We start from the raw sequence: 22423 nt of genomic DNA, 5'->3' as shown, positions 1-22423 counted from the left end.
CCAATTTGCTGTTTGACTGTGGATGGAATGGTGAACTAGTTAGATGCTGTATGCCATTGCGTTCACAGAATGTTTCACATTCATTTGACATGAACTGGAACTGAGGGCTGTTGTCTGACACTATGATTTCAGGTAAACCTTCGAGGCAAAAAATAGAGGACAACACCTGAATTGTGCTATGTGACATTGTCACATTCATTGGCACAGCAAGAGGAAACTTGCTATATAAGTCAACCAGAATCAACCAATGAGTGTTCCAAAAAGGTCCCGCAAAGTCTATGTGCACACGTTGCCATAGTGATTGTGACTTAGGTCAAGCAGAGAATTTTTGTGGTGGAGCGGACTGATTTTCCACACATGCGTGACACTGTGACATCATCTGTCCTATTTGGGTGTCCATACCCTGCCAAGTACAGTGTCGACGCACTAACTGTTTCCCATGAACAGTCCCCCAGTGTCCTTGGTGAAATAAATGCAACGCTTCTGTTTGCAAAGCTGTAGGATCAACACACATGACTGTCCTCTGCCATTTTGTACAAGAATCACACCTTTCTGTATAGCGAGGCTATGTCAACATACAAACTATCAGCACACTAACAGAGTTCTTTATGTTATGCAAGTAACGAGGCCAAGATGTGCGAATGTATGTAAGCAAAATGCTCAAATCTGAATCAGCTTCCATGTCCTGTGCAATTTTCCTGTAGTTCAGTGGAAAAGATTGAAGCAATTCAGAATCCTGTGCATCGATGTGACAACAAGGTGCAGCAGAAGTTTCAAAGTCTGAATCAGGGCCAATCACAAGAACGTGAAAGTGTGTTAGCATTACCATGTTGCACTGTCAGACAATACACAATCTTGTACTGGTATTGAGATAACAACAAAGCCCATCTTTGCAATTTTTGGGCAGTTCGTACAGGAACTGGTTTTGTCGGATGAAACAAGGACTGCAAAGGGTTGTGATCCGTTACTAAGTAGAATTTTCTGCCATACAAATAGGGGTGGCATTTGGTGACACCTTACACAATAGCCAAAGCCTCTTTCTCAATTTGTGAATAGTTACACTGCGCTTTGGACAACACTTCTGATGTGAAAATGATAAGCCTGTCTGTATCACCAATTCTGTGTGAAAGCACTGCACCGATTCCGTAAGATCAAGCATCAACTTGCAGTACAACTGATTTGTCAGGATCAAAGTGAACTAAGCATTGATCACTGAGCAATGCATCTTTAAGTTTTTGAAAAGCTTGTTGACACTTGTCTGTCCAAACAAAGGGAACATTCTTGTGACGCAAGAGGTGCAATGGAGCTGTGATTTGTGCAGCATTCGGTATGAGCCGAATATAATAGTTCATTTTCCCTAAGACTGACTGCAATTCTGGGACATTGCAAGGAACTGGCAAATCTTGTATGGCTAAAAAATGTAACTGAAGGGGCTGTACACCTTAACTGTGTATGACATGACCAGGATACTGCAGCTCAGGTTTAAAAAAATCACACTTGTCCAGTCCATGCTTTAGTCCTGCATCAGATAACACACAAAACAAAGTACACAAATTTGTAATATGATCTTCAGGTGTATGACCTGCTACAACAATATTGTCCAAATAGTTTGAGCAGTTTGGCACTTGAGCAGTCAGCTGTTCCAAATACCATTCGAAAATGGCAGGTGTGGAAGCACTGCCAAAAGGCAAACACAAATATTTAAACAAGCCCAAATGAGTGTTCACTACACACACTTTTTGAGATTCTTCATCAAGCATTATTTGAAGATATGTGTCATACAAATCAGTTTTTGAGAAGTAGCAACCAGTGCCTAATCTGTCCATGATATCCTCTGGGTGTGGCAAGGGGTAAGTATCAATCACAGTTTGTGGGTTGACCATAGACTTACAGTCAACAGAGAGGTGAATGTGACCTGAAGGGTTGGAGAGCAAAACCAGTGGACTTGCCCATTGGCTAGCTTGTATGGGCGCAATATCTCTGCTATCTTGCAATTCTTTAAGTTCAGCTGTGATGTTTTCCTGTAATGCAATGGGAACAGGTCTGGCATGGCAATATTTTGGCTGAGCATTGTATTTAGAGTAATATGTGCAACAAAATTGTTAGCCTTACCTAAACCTTCAGAAAAGAGTTCTGGGAATTCTTTCAGCAAGCTAGCTACACTGTCTTTTGCATGGAATGCAGACACTGGCAACACATTGTTCTGAATGCGAAAGCCAAACAAATCAAAGGAATCAAGACCAAATATGTTCTCACAATTGCGTGATTGTAGCACTGTACAAGTTACTGTTTGCGTATGCGAGCGATACTTGGCAGGCAAAGTACATTTTCTGGAAAAGGACTGTCTTGTCCATTACAAGCTGTCAGCTGCATACTAGTTTTAGACAGACGTGGGGAGCTTAACATTTCATATGTGTGATGATTCAGCAATGTAACAGAGGCACCTGTGTCCAGCTGAAATTTCCCACATTTCCCACAAAGAAGCAAATAAACATAAAGTGGTGTACGGCCAGTGTAGGAGATCGCTCCCCACACCATGATGCCGGGTGTTGGCCCTGTGTGCCTCTGTCGTATGCAGTCCTGATTGTGGCGCTCACCTGCACGGCGCCAAACACGCATACGACCATCATTGGCACCAAGGCAGAAGCGACTCTCATCGCTGAAGACGACACGTCTCCATTCGTCCCTCCATTCACGCCTGTCGCGACACCACTGGAGGCGGGCTGCACGATGTTGGGGCGTGAGCGGAAGACGGCCTAACGGTGTGCGGGACCGTAGCCCAGCTTCATGGAGACGGTTGTGAATGGTCCTCGCCGATACCCCAGGAGCAACAGTGTCCCTAATTTGCTGGGAAGTGGCGGTGCGGTCCCCTACGGCACTGCGCAGGGTCCTACGGTCTTGGCGTGCATCCGTGCGTCGCTGCGGTCCGGTCCCAGGTCGACGGGCACGTGCACCTTCCGCCGACCACTGGCGACAACATCGATGTACTGTGGAGACCTCACGCCCCACGTGTTGAGCAATTCGGCGGTACGTCCACCCGGCCTCCCGCATGCCCACTATACGCCCTTGCTCAAAGTCCGTCAACTGCACATACGGTTCACGTCCACGCTGTCGCGGCATGCTACCAGTGTTAAAGACTGCGATGGAGCTCCGTATGCCACGGCAAACTGGCTGACACTGACGGCGGCGGTGCACAAATGCTGCGCAGCTAGCGTCATTCGACGGCCAACACCGCGGTTCCTGGTGTGTCCGCTGTGCCGTGCGTGTGATCATTGCTTGTACAGCCCTCTCGCAGTGTCCGGAGCAAGTATGGTGGGTCTGACACACCGGTGTCAATGTGTTCTTTTTTCCATTTCCAGGAGTGTAGTATTTGCACTACTTGCTGAAATGATGGATCAGAATGTTTCAAGATCTGTTCTCTGAGTTTGACATCAGTTACATTGTACATGATCGCAACTTAACATCTGAATATAAAGCACCACAAGCACATTTGAATTTGCATTTCCTCATCATACTCTGCAAACCTGTTACTCACATGCCATAAGTTTGTTCTGACTGTTTTTTACAAGTAAGGAATCGATACCTAGCTGCTGCCACATTCGCTTGTTGGTCATAATAGTTAGCGAATCTACAACCTGATCGTTTGAAAGTTCACTCAGAGTGGCACCAGGAAATAACTTCTGAGTGAGTCTCCATTGCACTTCCTACTGTGGACAATAAATTTGGGAGCTTCACAGTACCTGGTACTTTGTGAGCAATTTTGTGGGTTTCAAACTGTTGCAACCACTCGAGCCATTCCTCTTCTTGTTCATGAAACTGCTGAAAAGGCATTATAGCACTTGGAGCTGCTGTAGGTGGTGCTTGTGCTGCATTAGTAGTCTGGTTCACCAAGAGCTACTGTACCATGTTTAGCAGTGAGGATATTTGCTGGCTCTGCTGAAACATCTGTATTAGCTGCATTGCATCTAACGCTGGCAGCTGTGGCACCTGAGCAGGTGGTGGGGTATGTGGGTTGGGCATGTTGGAAGAGACAAATGCAATAAACAGAGAAGGCAAGCAAGAAATGTGAGTACAAAAGCAAAGAAAATTTCTGCAACACCCACCTGAAAACACTGATTAGCAAAAATGTGATAAGAGGCCGTTAAAGCAAGTAAACACCCTTGCGAAGGAAAGACAAAGAGAATTAAGGCACCAGCAAAACACAAAAGAAAATTCAGTGGCCGTGAGGCACGTGGTGTTTGAATCCTCGTCATCAATACTGTGTTCTGCCCACTCGTCCAGTATAGGGTGCCTAGGAAGCTGTTTTCTCAGATCGATAGACAACAATTCAGTCAAATCGTATTAATGGAGTTTATTACAGTAAGGTAAATTGACAATACTTAACTTTGTGTATTCACAAAGGTGTGTCACAAGCAATTGGCGACATGCATATAATCAATGTCCTTTAGTATATACAATTTCAATGCAAGCAAAACAGTTCAATTCATAAGTCATCTGTATGATGGCTTGTCTTCCACTCCAGCTAGGTGGCGAGACACTTACGTTCTCTTCGTGTAGAGGCCGCTCCTGTCTTGGTGTCAACCTAAAGAGAGGTCGTCAGCATACTACTGGCTGACGTCATCTCATAGCCCTCTCTGCTCTTCCATTTGATCGTCATGCCAGCACCTATTGTTATGCCGGAACAGGATCATGTCATGAAATGCTGATACAGCATCTTGGAATGAATCATGTTGCTGCTGAGTTCATCCCACAGATCATGACTCAAGACCAGAAAGACCTTTGCCTTGCAATCTGTGAAGAGCTTTTGGATTGCACAAATGAGAACATGTTCCTTTAGCGAATCATAACTGATGATGAGACAGTCTATGGTTATGATGTTGAGGCCAAGGTTCAGTCTTCACAATGGGTCAGGAAAGGTTCACCAAGACCCAAAAAAGCTCGTCATGTCAGGTCAAATGTCAAAAGCTTGCTGATAGCTTTCTTTGAGTTTGAAGGTTCATCATGAATTCATGCCACAGGTACATGTTGTGATGTCAATGAGAATAGGTGAGAAGGATGAGAAAATGTGAGAAGGAAACAGCCTGAAATGTGGCGAGACAATTCACAGCTCCTGCATCATGAAAATGCACCCTTACATTCATCCCTGTTGGTGCACGACTCTTGCACAAAAAATGAAATAACTGTGCTGCCTCATCCACTGTACTCCCCTGTGGACTTTTTTTATTTCCAAAGCTGAAAACCCCATTGAAAGGATGATGATTTGCAGTGATGGACGAGATAAAAGTGGTGCACCAAGACTGCTTCCAGAAGTGGAAATAGTGTTGGGAGCGGTGTATCAATTGTGGAGGAGAATATTTTGTGGGAAACTATCCACAATAAGTAAAAGATTACTGTAGAAAAAATTTGTGGACAAAGTTCCAGAATTTTTTGAACAGACCTCATCTATCTAGCCCTCCACAAATTGCAAAGAAGTAATGAGTATCATTCGGTCTTTGAAATCCTCCAGCTTTACGAAGCATGATGACTGCAGTATTAATGCATTAAAATGTGTAGACAAAATGATAATGTAATAGAATCAGGCACCTTCCCAGCGAGACTAAAAATAGCTCAGGTAACACCAACCTTTAAAAAAAAGGTGTTGTTGTAGTGGTCTCCAGTCCTAAGACTGTGCAAGCTTCTTCATCTCCAAGTACCTACTGCAACCTACATCCTTCTGAACCCGTTTAGTGTACTCATGACTTGGTCTCCCTCTACGATTTTTACCCTCCATGCTTCCCTCCAGTACTAAATTGGTGATCCCTTGATTCCTCAGAATATACCCTACCAACCGATCCCTTCTTCTATTTAAGTTGTGCAACAAGTTTCTCTTCTCCCCAATTCTATTCAGGACCACCGCATTAGTTATGTGACCTACCCGTCTAATCTTCAGCATTCTTCTGTAGCACCACATTTTGAAAGCTTCTATTCTCTTCTTGTCTTAACTATTTATCGGCCATGTTTCACTTCCATACATGGCTACGATCCATACAAATACTTTCAGAAAAGATTTCCTGACACTTAAACCTATACTCGATGTTAACAAACTTCTCTTCTTCAGAAACGCTTTCCTTGCCATTGCCAGTCTACATTTTATATCCTCTCTACTTTGATCATTATCAATTATTTTGCTCCCCAAATAGAAAAACTCATTTACTACTTTAAGCGTCTCATTTCCTAATCTAATTCCCTCAGCATCACCCGACTTAATTCAACTACATTCCATTATCCTCATTATGCTTTTGTTGATGTTCATCTTATACCCTCCTTTCAACCACTGTCCATTCCGTTCAACTGCTCTTCTTAGGTCCTTTGCTGTCTCTGACAGAATTACAATGTCATCAGTGAACCTCAAAGTTTTTATTTCTTCTCCATGGATTTTAATACTTACTCCGAACTTTTGTTTCCTTTACTGCTTGCTCAATATATAGATTGAATAGCATCGGGGAGAGGCTACAACCCTGTCTCACTCCCTTCTCAACCACTGCTTCCCTTTCATGTCCCTCGACTCTTATAACTGCCATCTGCTTTCTGTACAAATTGTAAATAGCCTTTCTCTCCCTGTATTTTACCCCTGCCACCTTCAGAATTTGAAAGAGAGTATTCCAGTCAACATTGTCTAAAGCTTTCCGTAAGTCTGAAAATGCTAGAAACGTAGGTTTTCCTTTCCTTAATCTTTCTTTAAACATAAGTTGTAGGGTCAGTATTGCCTCACATGTTCCAACATTTCTATGGAATCCAAACTGATCTTCTGCGAGGTCAGCTTCTACCAGTTTTTCCATTCGTCTGTAAAGAATTCATGTTAGTATTTTGCAGCTGTGACTTATTAAACTCATAGGTCAGTAATTTTCACATCTGTCAACACCTGCTTTCTTTGGGATTGGAATTATTATATTATTCTTGAAGTCTGAGGGAATTTCGCCTGTCTCATACATCTTGCTCACCACATGGTAGAGTTTTGTCAGGACTGGCTCTCCCAAGGCTGTCAGTAGTTCTAATAGAATGTTGTCTACTCCTGGGGCCTTGTTTTGTCATAGATCTTTGAGTGCTCTGTCAAACTCTTCATTCATTATTATATCTCCCATTTCATCCTCACCTACGTCCTCTTTCGACTCCACTGAGCTCTTTATATTCGTACAATTGGTTCTCTTTCCTCCGAAGGTCTCTTTAATTTTCCTGTAGGCAGTATATATGTGATATATGCCTCTACATCCTCACATTTATCCTCTAGCCGTCCCTGCTTAGCCATTTTGCACTTCCTGTTGATCTCGCTTTTGAGACGTTTGTATTCCTTTTTGCCTGCTTCATTTACTGCATTTTTATTTTTTCTCCTTTTGTCAATTAAATTCAGTATCTCTTCTGTTACCAAGGATTTCTACTAGCCCTCTTCTTTTTACCTACTTGATCCTCTGCTACCTTCACTATTTCATCTCTCAAAGCTACCCATTCTCCTTCTACTGTATTTCTTTCCCCTGTTCTTGTCAATCGTTCCCTAATGCTCTCTCTGAAACTCTCTCCAATCCCTGTTTCTTTCAGTTTATCCAGGTCCCATCTACTTAAATTCCTACCTTTCTGCAGTTACTTCAGTTTTAGTCTACAGTTTAGTCTGGTACCTTCAACCCCCACAAACCAACCAACCAGTCTACAGTCCATAACCAATAAATTGTGGTCAGAGTCCACATCTGCCCAAGGAAATGTCTTACAATTTAAAACCTGGAACCTAAATCTCTGTCTTACCATTATATAATTTATCTGAAACCTTCCAGTGTCTCCAGGCCTCTTCCATGTATACAACCTTCTTTCATGGTCCTTAAACCAAGTTTTAGCTGTGATTAAGTTATGCTCTGTGCAAAATTATACCAGGCAGCTTCCTCTTTCATTCTTTACCCCCATGCCATATTCACGTACTACTTTTCCTTCTCTTCCTTTTCCTACTATCAAATTCCAGTCCCCCATGACTATTAATTTTTCGTCTTCCTTCACTATCTGAATAATTTCTTTTATCTCATCATACATTTCTTCAATCCCTTCATCATCTGTGGAGGTAGTTGGCATATATACTTGTACTACTGTGGTAGGCGTGGGCTTCGTGTTGATCTTGGCTACAATAATGCGTTCACTATGCTGTTCGCAGTAGCTTACCTGCGCTCCTATATATATTTTTTTTTTAAATTGATTATTAAACCTACTCGTGCATTACCCTATTTGATTTTGTATTTATAACCCTGTATTCATCTGACCAGAAGTCTTGTACCTCCTGCTATCGAACTTCACTAATTCCCTCTATGTCTAACTTTAATCTGTCCATCTGAATGGGGGACTATTTTACTTCCAGAATGTTTTACCCAAGAGGACACCATCATCATTTAGCCATACAGTAAAGCTGCATGCCCTTGGGAAACATTACAGCTGTGGGTGACAAATACAAAATTGAAAATGACAGTCCAATCTTAGTACTCACTGTTTTCTCAAAATTATTTTAAAAGTCATGTATAACAGTATTAAGTTTTCACAGCAAACCCAACCTAATCTTTGAAAATCAATATATATCAACACCCGTCAGCAGCTGAAAGTATTAAATTAATTCTAATTTCATCTCCATGGAAAGGGCCTATAATATGCAGGATTAAACTTGTCTTTTAAACTCTGAAAAAGTAACACATCTGTGTAGGTAAGGATTGGTGCTGGCTTGAGAAGTTACAGTTTCTTGTTCCTTTTTTTCAAAGTAAATGCACTGCACAGTGCACTATTTAAAGAACTTTTAGGTTATAAAAATCACACATAATCCTTTTTCAAAATGAATTAATATTTTTAAATGATAAAACAAAACAATAAAAAAATGATGTCATTAGATAAACGTTTGTCATTACAGGAGTGTGAAGTATCAGTTCATACATGCAAAGATGCTCAAAGAAGAGAGACTGCAGAAAATCATTGGATGTTTGGAATTCAGAAGCCAGATGACATGAAAGTGGCATGTTCAGAAGCTCCATCAACAACTGTTGATCAGCCAAAGGGTGAAAGTCAGCAGCCAGCTCCTGAAGAATGACAGAGTCTAATATTTTCATTACTTCTGTGAAACATTTAGTTGTTTTGTATTCTTCATATTTGTATTGTGGCTCTGTAGAGAGAAATTTTTAAATATTGTTTATAAAAGGGCTAAGTTATACAGGCAGTAGTTGTGTTGCTTACATATGTGCCTTAAATGATTTTTGCAGCACAATTTAAATACTTTAGGTCAAAAGAGACCGCTCATGGTAAAGCAGAGCTGTTGAGTTGGTAGGCGTACACAAAGAAAGAAAGCTTGCTAGTTTTCAGTGTTATCCTTTGATGAACTAGAGTGAAATACACAAACACACTCACACAAACACGCTCACACTCACACAAACACATACACATGCCTATGCTCCTACATGGTACTGGCTAGACTAACAGTGCCAATGCTGTTCTGCAGCAAGTGTACTGGGTGTGGTAGAGGCAGTGTCATGTGCGGTGGGTAGAGGGAGAGGCAGGCAGGAGGCCAGGGGAGAGGCTGTGCTTGAGTGGCTAGCAGCACAGAAGGAGACTCCTGTTTGCCTGCTGGCAATGCAGGAGGGAGAGGTGGCAAGTGTATGGGCTTGCACAATTGTAGTGGCCAGTTGGAAGTGGCACATGGTGCGGGCGACCTGGGGATGTGAATTTGGAGGGAATGACCAGATGGAGGAAGGGGAAACTGTTGGGTGGGGGGTTTGGGGACAGTGGGTTACCTGAGATTGAGACCACAATGATTATAGAGTGGAGGTTGTATTGTAAGTTTAACTCCCACCTGTGTAGCCCAGAGAAGCTGGTGGCAGGGGGAAGGATCCAGAAGGCTTGGTTTGTGAAGGAGCCTTTGAAGTTGAGCATGTTGTGCTTAGCTGCATAATGTGCCATTGGTTGGTCAACTTTGTCCTTGACAACAGTCTGGCAGTGGCCTTTCATCCCCATGGACATCTTGGTGATAGTCACACCAGTGTAAAATGCTGTGCAGTGTTTGCAGCAGAGTTGGTAAATGACATGGCTGCTTTCACAGGGTGCCCGACCTCTGATGAGGTTGCCTTGATCTGCCACGGGGTATGATTCCTACTTCAAGTCAAGAGGCTGGGAGGGGATTGCCATAGGAATGGACTAGAATGTTGTGTAGGTTGAGTGGGTAACGGAACACCATTTTAGGAGGGTGGGATGGGTCTGGGGTAGGATGTTCCTCATATCGGGGAATGGCAAGAGGTAATGAAAGCCCTGACCCCTTGGCTGTTCCAGTCCAAGGGGGTAATGGCTGATAAGGTGGGCACTCCTTTGTAGCTGATTCTTGGGGGTAGTGGGAGGATATGGCACAGGAAATCTGTTTGTGGAGTAGGTTTTGGGGAGCTGTCGCCTGTTTGTGAGGTCTTCGGCATACTGGGCAAGGGAGTTGTCATTGCTGCAGAAACATTGTCCATTGGTGGCTGGGGGGGGGGGGGGGGGTTGATGTAGAATGGATGGCAGCTGGCAGCTGTACTATAACTGAAACGAACATCCCAAGATCCTCTCCACCCCTCCTAAAGTAATGTTCTGTCACCTGTCCAATCTACATGACACCTCCCAACACCTTGACACAGAAATCACATCTCTGTGGCAGACCAAGGTGCAAGATCTGCTCGGACACCAGCCCGTCACTTCCTACTCCAGTCCTGTTGCAGGCTAGCCACTTGTGAAAGCAGCCATGTCATTTACCAACTCTGCTGTAAACACTGCACAGCCATACCAAATGTTGGTATAACTAACAAATGTTGGTATGACCATCAAACTGTTGTCTAGAACAAAGTTGACCACCTGAGGCACAACATGGAGCTGAGCACAAGAGACTCAACTTCAATGGCTGCTTCACAACCCAAGCCATCTATATAGTTCCCTCAACCAACAGCTTCTCTGAACTACACAGATGGGAGTGGTTCTTAAAAATTATCCTCTGCTTCTGTAATCATCCTGGTCTCAATCTCAGGTAACTTACTGTCCCCACACCCTCCAGCCAGCAGTTTCTCCTCCTTCATCCTGTCATTCCCTCCCAATTCGTGTCTCCAGATCGCCTTCAGTACGTGCCTCTTTTCATCGGCCACTATAATCATGCCGGTCCATATACATGCCATCCTTCCCTCCTGCACTCCTAGCAGCCAAACCAGGCAACACCCTCCAAACCCCTAGCCACCTACCCCAAATCCTCTTCTTGCCTCCTACCTCCCTCTCCCTCTACCCACCCCACCTAACACTATCCTAACCACAACCACTCCATCTGCTGAAAAATAGCATTGTGGCAATGTCAGTCTAACAATGTAGGCATGTGTGTGTGTGTGTTTGTGTGTGTGTGTGTGTGTGTGTGTGTGTGTGTGAAAGGATAACTCCAAAAGCTGTCAAGTTTTCTTTCTTTGTGTTTGCCTATTGACAACTCATTGCTTCTGCTTTTCAGTGAGTGATCTCCTTTAATCCTAAAGTATTCACATTCCACAAGAACTTTACTACTACATTTGCAGAAAAATTACTTGTCATGCATAATGCGTATTTAAAGAGGTAATGAAATACTAATGTGTGGTTACAAAGGTGAGTAACTGAAACTATTGTTTTCATTATGGTGCAAGCCACATCCCAGTTCAGATTTATACATGGTCTGGGCTTGAAAACATGTTATGCTGTATTTTACATATTAACTGGCTGCTTTGCAGGTGTTTCAGTAGTCCATAAGTGATCATCACTGTTTTATATACTTTTAATGGATGCTAAGAATGATTTAAGCAAACTGTTGACTTACAGGCAAACAACCCATAAGCATTTGAAAATGAGAAAGTGGCTGGCAAAAATTTTGCAATTATGTCTTCATAATTGGAAGTAGAGTGATGCTTGCTATCAAGGAAAATAAGACTCTGGAATAACACAAATGTTCGGCTAAACAGTGCAAAACCCAGTTGTCCTTAAGTGCAGTGACAACTAACAGAAGAATGGACAAAAATGTCATTGGGTTTCTTCGTGAACACCTTCATTTCCAAAGTGGTACAATGAAAAATATAATGAAAGAGACACTTTAAAACAGAAAAAGTAACAAATGGGCTTTTTGGTACTTTGCACAAAAGACTTAATCAGCAAGACCAATCAGCTAGACCAAATGGTTGGCATAATGAAAAGGTTGAAAAATAGAAATATTTGAATGCGATGTAAAAAAGAATGCTTGTCTACAAATGTTTCAGAGTTGTCAAAAAAAAAAAAAAAAAAAAATGAAAAGCAACAATTGTAAAATTATGTTTTCTTACAGAACTGAAAGCGAAGAGAAGTCCTAAAGCAATAATTTATACATTGCTTCCTCATTGTTAACATTTTCATGACACATAAAAGTAAAAACTAAAATGTTAATTATTGTTGTTGTTGTGGTCTTCAGTCCTGAGACTGGTTTGATGCAGCTCTCCATGCTACTCTATCCTGTGCAAGCTTCTTCATCTCCCAGTACCTACTGCAGCCTACATCTTTCTGAATCTGCTTAATGTGTTCATCTCTTGGTCTCCCTCTATGATTTTTATCCTCCACGCTGCCCTCCAGCACTAAATTGGTGATCCGTTGATGCCTCAGAACATGTCCTACAAACCGATCCCTTCTTCTAGTCAAGTTGTGCCACAAATTTCTCTTCTCTCCAATTCTATTCAATACATCCTCATTAGTTATGTGATCTACCCATCTAATCTTCAGCATTCTTCTGTAGCACCACATTTCAAAAGCTTCTGTTCTCATCTTGTCTTCACTATTTATCACTTCTATACATGGCTACCTTTCATACAAGTACTTTCAGAAATGACTTCCTGACACATAAATCAATACTCGATGTTAACAAATTTCTCTTCTTCAGAAATGCTTTCCTTGCCATTGCCAGTCTACATTTTATATCCTCTCTACTTCAACCATAATCAGTTATTTTGCTCCCCAAATAGCAAAACTCCCTTACTACTTTAAGTGTCTCATTTCCTAATCTAATTCCCTCAGCATCACCCGACTTAATTCAACTACATTCCATTATCCTCGTTATGCTTTTGTTGATGTTCATCTTATACCCTCCTTTCAACCACTGTCCATTCCGTTCAACTGCTCTTCTTAGGTCCTTTGCTGTCTCTGACAGAATTACAATGTCATCAGTGAACCTCAAAGTTTTTATTTCTTCTCCATGGATTTTAATACTTACTCCGAACTTTTGTTTCCTTTACTGCATGCTCAATATATAGGTTGAGTAGCATCGGGGAGAGGCTACAACCCTGTCTCACTCCCTTCTCAACCACTGCTTCCCTTTCATGTCCCTCGACTCTTATAACTGCCATCTGCTTTCTGTACAAATTGTAAATAGCCTTTCGCTCCCTGTATTTTACCCCTGCCACCTTCAGAATTTGAAAGAAGAGTATTCCGGTCAACATTGTCTAAAGCTTTCCGTATGTCTAAAAATGCTAGAAACATAGGTTTTCCTTTCCTTAATCTTTCTTTTAACATAAGTTGTAGGGTCAGTATTGCCTCACATGTTCCAACATTTCTACGGAATCCAAACTGATCTTCCGCGAGGTCGGTTTCTACCAGTTTTTCGATTCGTCTGTAAAGAATTCATGTTAGTATTTTGCAGCTGTGACTTATTAAACTCATAGGTCAGTAATTTTCACATCTGTCAATACCTGCTTTTTTTGGGATTGGAATTATTATATTATTCTTGAAGTCTGAGGGAATTTCGCCTGTCTCATACATCTTGCTCATCTGATGGTTATTATTATTATTTCTTTCCTTTCTCAGATGTTATGTCTGGTTAAAAAGTACAAGTGACATGGACCTTGATCAAGCATGACTTCCTTTTAACTGTACAGTATATGTTACATTGCATTTAGGAACTTTTGGGTAATTGAAAATGTATCAATAATTACAGATTTCTGAAGTTTTATATATACCTTTGGCTGCAGCTGTATTGCGTTGATGTACTGGTGGATATTGTGTGGTATGACTCCTGTAGTTGATAGTATAATTGGTATAATGTCAACTTTATCCTGATGCCACATGCCCTTGACTTCCTCAGCCAGTTGGATGTATTTTTCAATTTTTTCTCCGTTTGCTTCTGTATATTTGTTGTATTGGGAATGGATATTTCAATTAATTGTGTTAATTTCTTCTTTTCATTGGTGAATATGATGTCAAGTTTGTTATGTGTTGTTTTATCTGTTATAATGGTTCTGTTCTAGTATAATTTGTATTCATCATTCTCCAGTACATTTTGTGGTGCATACTTGTATGTGGGAACGTGTTGTTTTATTAGTTTATGTTGTATGGCAAGTTGTTGATGTATTATTTTTGATACATTGTCATGTCTTCTGGTGTATTCTGTATTTGCTAGTATTGAAAACCTGCTTGTGATGTGACCTACTGTTTCTATTTGTAGTTTGCAAAGTCTGTATTTATCTGTTGTGGTATTGGGATCTTTAATAATCCGCTTGCTGTAATATCTGGTGTTTATTGTTTGATCCTGTATTGCAATCATGAATCCTTCTGTCTCACTGTATATATTGCCTTTTCTTAGCCATGTGTTGGATGCGTCTTGATCGATGTGAGGCTTTGATAGATGATGCGGGTGCTTGCCATGTATTGTTTTCTGTTTCCAGTTTACTTTCTTCATATCTGTTGATGTTATGTGATCTAAAGGGTTGTAGAAGTGGTTATGAAATTGCAATGGTGTAGCTGATGTATTTATATGAGTGATTGCTTTGTGTATTTTGCTAGTTTCTGCTCATTCTATAAAGAATTTTCTTAAATTTTCTACCTGTCCAAAATGTAGGTTTTTTATGTCAGTAAATCCCCTTCCTCCTTCCTTTCTGCTTAATGTGAATCTTTCTGTTGCTGAATGTATGTGATGTATTCTATATTTGTGGCATTGTGATCGTGTAAGTGTATTGAGTGCTTCTAGGTCTGTGTTACTCCATTTCACTACTCCAAATGAGTAGGTCAATATTGGTATAGCATAAGTATTTATAGCTTTTGTCTTGTTTCTTGCTGTCAGTTCTGTTTTCAGTATTTTTGTTAGTCTTTGTCTTTATTTTTCTTTTAGTTCTTCTTTAATATTTGTGTTATCTATTCCTATTTTTTGTCTGTATCCTAGATATTTATAGGCATCTGTTTTTCCCATCGCTTCTATGCAGTCGCTGTGGTTATCCAATATGTAATCTTCTGGTCTAGTGTGTTTTCCTCTGACTATGCTATTTTTCTTACATTTGTCTGTTCCAAAAGCCATATTTATATCATTGCTGAATACTTCTGTTATCTTTAGTAATTGGTTGAGTTGTTGATTTGTTGCTGCCAGTAGTGTTAGATGATCCGTGTGTAGCAAATGTGTGATTTTGTGTTGGTATGTTCCAGTACTATTATATCCATAATTTGTATTATTTAGCATGTTGGATAGTGGGTTCAGAGCAAGGCAGAACCAGAAAGGACTTAATGAATCTCCTTGGTATATTCCACACTTAATCTGTATTGGCTGTGATGTGATATTATTTGAATTTGTTTGGATATTAAGTGTGTTTTTCAAATTTTTCATTTCTATGTTTAGGAACTGTATCAATTTAGGATCTACTTTGTATATTTCCAATATTTGTTGTAACCATGAGTGGGGTACACTATGAAAAGCTTTTTGGTAATCAATGTATGCGTAGTGTAGCGACCTTTGTTTAGTTTTAGCTTGATATGTCACCTCTGCATCTATTATCAGTTGCTCTCTACATCCTCATGCTCCTTTGCAGCAGCCGTTTTGTTCCTCATTTATAATTTTGTTCTGTGTTGTATGTGTCATCAATTTCTGTGTAATGACTGAAGTTAATATTTTGTATATTGTTGGTACGCATGTTATGGGGCGATATTTTTCTAGGTTTGCTGTGTCTGCTTGATCTTTAGGTTTCAGATGAGTTATTCCTTGTGTAAGTGTATCAGGGACTGTGTATGGGTCTGCAATGTAACTGTTAAATAATTTATATCTAAAAACAATGATGATGTGATTTACCAAACGAAAGCGCTGGCAGGTTGATAGACACACAAACAAACACAAACATACACACAAAATTCAAGCTTTCGCAACCAACGGTTGCTTCATCAGGAAAGAGGGAAGGAGAGGGAAAGACGAAAGGATGTGGGTTTTAAGGGAGAGGGTAAGGAGTCATTCCAATCCCGGGAGCGAAAAGACTTACAGACACAAGCCGCTTGTGTCTATGTATGTGCGGATGGATATGTGTGTGTATGCGAGTGTATGCCTGTCCTTTTTTCCCCCTAAGGTAAGTCTTTCCACTCCTGGGATTGGAATGACTCCTTACCCTCTCCCTTAAAACCCACATCCTTTCGCTTTTCCCTCTCTTTCCTGATGAAGCAACCATTGGTTGCGAAAGCTTGAATTTTGTGTGTATGTTTGTGTTTGTTTGTGTGTCTATCAACCTGCCAGTGCTTTCGTTTGGTAAGTCACATCATCTTTGTTTTTAGGTATATTTTTCCCATGTGGAATGTTTCCCTCTATTATATCTTAAATAATTTAGTTAGATGTGAATGTGTTGAGGTGAACTTCTTTAGCCAGAAATTTGCTATTTTATCTTTTCCAGGGGCTTTCCATTTGTGCATAGAATTAATTACTCGGGGGACTTCATGTTGCAAAATTATCACTTCAGGCATTTGTGGTATCGTTTTGTATGTCTCTGTTTCTGCTTGTATCCACCATGCATGTCTGTTATGTTGTACTGGGTTTGACCATACGTTGCTCCAGAAGTGTTCCGTGTCTGTTATGTTTGGTGGATTGTCTATTTTAATGTGTGTGCTATCTATTTACTGTCTGGTAAAATTTCTTTTGGTTTGTGTTGAATGTTTGGTTTTGTTTCCTTCTATTTTAACTTTTTTTGTATCTTCTAAGTCGTTTGGCCAATGCTTGTAACTTCTGCTTCTTTTCATCTAATTGCTCTATCACTTCTTGTTGTGAGATTTTACCTAACCTTTTTCGTTTTTGTCATATATTTCATTTCTTATAAATTGTGTTAGCTGTCCGATGTCTTTTCTCAGTTTTTCTATTCTGATCTGTAGTCTGTGTTGCCATGCTGGTTGTGTGGGTTTCTTCTGTGTGTTGGTTGGTTCTGATCTCTGCCTAGTGTGTACATTTAGTGTAGTGAGCGCTCCTATATAAACCAGTAGTTGTAACTCTTCCATAGTTGTATTTTCATTTATTTTGTTGTGTATGATTGTGTTGATAGCTGTTATTGTTGTTTCGACTTGTGGGTTATTTGGTGGTCTATGCGAGAATGGTGTAATGTCTGTATTTGTGTCTATATATGTCAGCTGAAATTTTTCTTCCATATCTAACATGTGTGTCACTTCGTGTTCTATTTGTGCTTGTTCTGGCGGCTGTCTTAAGATTTTGTTTTCCTCTGTTTGTTTAATTGATGCATGTTGTTCTTTGTTTGTTTGCTCTGGGATGTTTGAGTCCATTACTGTATTTTCTTCTTCTTCTGATTGCACATTATTTTGTTCCAGTATTTGTTGTACTTGTTGTTTGATGTTTTCTAATTCTGACTGGGGTATCCTGTTATTTTTTATTATTACACGAATAGTGTAACTGGAAATTTGGCTGAAATCATGTCACTGTTATTGCGATCTTAAGTCAGAAGATTGATTTCATGTAGCTCTCAATGCTAGTCTATCCTGTGCAAGCCTCTTCACTTCTGTATAAGTATCGCAACCGGCATCCATTTGAACCTGCTTACTGAAATGAAGTCCTGGTCTCTCTCTATAATTTTTATCATCGACACTTCAACCATTACCAGAGTAACAATTTCGTGGTTTTTCAGGGGGTATCCTATCAGCTGATTCTGTCTTTTAGTGAAGTAATGCCTCAAATTTGTTTTCTTCCCAAATTCAGTTCACTACCTCCTCTTTTGTTATTCTATCCACTCATTTAATTTTCAGCATTCTGCTGTAGCACTCCATTCAAAAGCTTCCATTCACTCCGTGTTTGAACTGCTTATTGTTCACATTTCACTTCAATATAAGGCTACACTCCAGACAAATAGATTTAGTAAGGTCATCCTAATACTGAAATTGATATTAGATGTTAACAAATTCCCCTTTTTCATAAATACTTTTTGTACTGTTGCCAGTCTGAATTTTATATCCTCTCTACTGTGGCCTTCATCAGTTATTTTACTCCCCAAATAGTAGAATTGTATCTACTTCTTTTAATATCTCATTTCCTAATCTATTCCCTCAGCATCACTTGTTTTAATTCAGCTACATGGAGATAAAACATCGTCAACAGTGATCCCAGTATCAGCACCAGGCAGGTAGCCTGCCAACGCAGGGTAAGCCAGAAAACTGCGTGGACCATTATCCACAACAACTGCCACTGTCCATATCACTAACAGTGTGAAGTTGCATCCATGATGACAGTTTTATTGGTGGTTTGTCACACAGGCCACAGTGGTGCTGGATTTCTGTCATCCACATTATTCACAGATGAGGCTACTTTTACAAGGGGCTGTATCATCAACCATCACAACACCATTCAAAACATACACCTGTGGACTGCAGAGAATCTTCATGGTGTGGTGGCAGTGAACCATTAGTACTGACTCAGCCTTTATGTGAGGGCTGTGATTATTAGTGATCGCCTCATGGAACCAGTCATCTATCCACAACCCTTCACAGGTGAAAAATATATACACTTCCTCTGGCTGATCCTGCATCCCTGCTGGCAGATGTGCCTTTGGTGATGGTCACTACCTGATGGTGTTCCAGCTCACTGCTTCCTTCAGTGTGGAGCTAAAATACTAGTACAGACAGAACATGCCCACTTGTCTAATGTGTTCTTATGTGTGCTTTCAGTCATTGAAAACTGCACTGTCAATGAGCTTTCATCTCCATCCCCATCAAGTGGGTGTACCTCCCTGGGAACACATTTTTGGCCATATGTTCATATGATCTTTCTTGCTCCTTATCCTCTCAGGGATCATTTCCTGCAGTTTGTCTCCGTTTAGCAAAATCACCCTGTATATTCCTTCCAACTTTCAGCCTTCGTATTGTTGCTTAGCACTGCCTTGTCATCTGAGTTCTTGATATTCATGCAGTTGCTTCCCTTTTCTCTATGATCTCTTTAGTTTCCTGTTGCCATGCATTCTCTTACAGACTTGCATTTGCCCTCTTGTCATTCCTGCTTAGCCATTTTGCACTTTGTCAGCCTCATTTCACCCACTTCATTTGCTGCAGTTTTATATTTTCTGTTTTTATCTATTAAAGTTAGTGTCCCATGTGTTATCCAGGAATTTCTAAATTTCTACTAGGCCCTGTCTCACCCCCCCCCCCCCCCCCCCTCCCATTGTGTAATGTTCCCTCTGAAACTCAAAATTTTCTGGTCCCTTGAATTTATCCAGGCCCCATCTCCTTAATGATTGCAGTTTATTTAATTTAAATCTGCATTTCATTATTATTTTCCCAGTTTTACAATGTATTTACATTTTCTGGTAACCCAAGATTATGTATCAGATTTGGTTTTCGTTCTCCATTTGTGCCTATCTCTCAATAATTTTTCCTCACTATTTCTTCTTCTAATGATGTCTGAATTCTTTCTATCCATTTGGCCTTTGGTCTCCCTCTTTTCTTCCGCCCTCGTGGTTTCCATTCCATGATCTGTAGTGGCAATCTCTCCTCTGACATCCTTTTCAAATGGCCATATCATATAAGTTGTTTTCCTTTCAAAAAATTAACAGTCAAACTTGTGACATCCATTTCCTTCCTGATGACTTCATTTCTGACCCTTCTGTGTCTGGATATACCTCCACACCATCTCTGTGTGTCCATCTCAGTTGCCATCAATCTTTTCGTTAATTGGTTCAAATGATTCAAATGGCTCTGAGCTCTGTGGTGTTAATTATTATTTAACTGTCAATACATCTAATCCATTTATCACAATGCTTCTAATAATTGTTTTTTCAGATTTTACTTTTGATTCTTTTCAAATGTTTGATCCTGTAAAACATCATTTAATGTTCCAATAGTGAACTTTCCAGCATTTATTCTAGAATTAATTTCCTTATATTGTGTGATTTTTACTCCTAGATATTTGTACTCTTCAGAGTCTAATTATTTCCATCCCATCACCCAGTGCCAAATATGGATTTGTTTCTCCTATTACCATGTATTTAATTTTTCATATTGACTTGAAGGTCCCATTTTTTATATCCCTCTGTTAATTTCCTGGTGATATATCGGTACCTTCTTTATCTTGTGCTAAAACTACCTGGTATTCAGCAAAGTTAGTGAATATGTAGTAACATCATTTATTGGGATTCTCAAGTTGTTACATTTCTCCTTATAATTTTCCAATACATTTTTTATAAAGTGTTGGTGATAGTCTATATCCCTGACATAATCCATTCGTAAATTTAAATGCAAGTGAGAGACATTTTTTATTTTTATTTTGTTGTGGAGTTTTCATATGGGTTCTGAATTGCTTTAATTATAAGATTAATATTAGATAATTTTAAAGATTTCCACAAATTGTTTAAAGGTATATTATCTGTGCCTGCAAATACTAAGTAAGGAGGCTGATTTTGAATATTTTTCTTTGTAAGTATTTGTTGCAAACAAAGTTTATGGTCTATAATTGATCTTGCTACTCTGAAGCCAGCTTGTTCTTCAGCTGCAATTTCCTTATATTGTTTCAAATAAAAGTTCAATAATCCTTCCATAAAGTCTGCAAAATATATTAGTCGCAGTTATTCCTCTAAAATTCTTGCACTCATCTTTTTCCCCCTTTCTTGCGAATTGTTAATATAAATCGTACTTTCCAATCTTTTGGTTTGGTCTTGCCACATAAATATTTTTCAAAAAGATTTTTCAAAATTTCATGTAATTTCATGTAATTTTGATCCTGCAGCCACTATGAATCAAGACCCAAAGGAATTAATAACATTAGCTGCAAGTGGGCCTTGATTAAATCAACGAGGAAAGTTAAAAATTTGTACTGGTTCAGGATTCGAACTGAGGTTTCCTGTTTACTAGGCAGTTGCACTGACCATTGCACCATCCAGATAGCAAAGTGGTCAGTGCATCTGCCCAGTAAGCAGGAGACCTGGGTTCGAGTCCCAATTCTGCACAAATTTTCAACTTTCCCCATTGATTTAGTCAATGCACATTTGTAGCTTATGTCATTTATTACTTTGTGCCTTGATTCATCGTGACTGTAGAATCAAAAGGGTGTCTGTTCTTTTGGACATGTCTAGTAAACAGCAGACAGTTTCGAATCCTGGTCCATCACAAATTTTCAACTTTGCCCACTGATTTAATCCGTGTCCACTGATAGTTAATGTCATTAATTCCTCTGTGCCTTTTTTTTTTTTAATTTCCTGCAGCTCTTACATTCTTTAAAGTTTTGACTGAATCTTTTAGTATCTCTATGACCAAAGAAATGCCTTCATTATTTTATGTTATCTCTGTGTCGTCGTTAATTGTGTCCAAAAAAATTATCCTATTTTCTGTCAACAGTTCTTTAAAATATTTTTACCAAGACTGAATACTAATACATTTAATTTATTGTATTTCTTATGAATTTTTTTCCTAGTATTTTCAATATCCTCTATGCTTCTGAGCTGCTTTTACCATTAAAAAGATTATCAATTTCATTACAAGTTTTTTCCCAAGTTTAAACTTTCATTTCCATCAGTATTTTTCTAATTTTTGCTTGTTGCCCTCCTAATTCTATCTTGTCCCAAATATGTTGAGTATTTAGCAGTTTTAATCTTTCAATACTTGAGAGGATGCTCACGAAAAATTGAGTGAGCATAGGATAACAAAACTATGTGAAACATTTGTAAGGATATGTGAAAGAGAAATAATGAATAAAGCAGTGAAATAAACACATTTTAATTTCCACATGGGCAGGGAACATTTGTTAACTGTGTACCATGTTTATGTTCCAGGTTGCAAACATTGCTGAATGTGACAATCATCTGCATCCACAACAGCCTGGAACTGCACTAGAGACTGCTCTACTGCTGCTGAAACATCTCAGATGGGATGTTGGCTACCTCTCTTGCTATGCTCATCTTCAACCTCTTGTCTTCAATCTCGAACACGTGTTAGTGTCCTGTTGATGAACCTTGTCCTTCTGGTAACCCTACAGTCAGAAATCATACAGGTTCAAATCTGGTGATATCGGTGGCCATGCAGTTTGGAATGGTCAGCCAATGATTGGTCTTCTCCAAACTTGTTATTTAGTAAGTGGGTGACCTCATGAGCACTGTGAGTTGGAGCTCCATTGTGCATCAGAAAAGTGAGTCCATAGCACCTCTCTCTTCACATGTTAGCAAAGCAA

General features: G+C 39.9%; 1 protein-coding gene across 1 annotated transcript in view; it reads left to right on the top strand.

Annotated features, from left to right (window-relative positions):
• LOC124616345 (cilia- and flagella-associated protein 161-like) overlaps positions 1-22423 on the top strand; it is a 153540-nt gene that overhangs the window by 116450 nt on the left and 14667 nt on the right. Inside the window, exons 6-7 of the mRNA XM_047144653.1 lie at positions 8909-9053; positions 22029-22381. Of these exons, the coding sequence (XP_047000609.1) occupies positions 8909-9053; positions 22029-22045 (162 nt within the window). The 3' untranslated portion in view covers positions 22046-22381. The remainder of the gene's footprint in view (positions 1-8908; positions 9054-22028; positions 22382-22423) is intronic.

The sequence above is a fragment of the Schistocerca americana genome, chromosome 5 (genome assembly GCF_021461395.2).
Source record: "Schistocerca americana isolate TAMUIC-IGC-003095 chromosome 5, iqSchAmer2.1, whole genome shotgun sequence".
Taxonomy (NCBI): domain Eukaryota; kingdom Metazoa; phylum Arthropoda; class Insecta; order Orthoptera; family Acrididae; genus Schistocerca; species Schistocerca americana.
The sequence above is the reverse complement of the archived record's forward strand: the minus strand, read 5'-3'. Positions and strand labels throughout refer to the sequence as shown.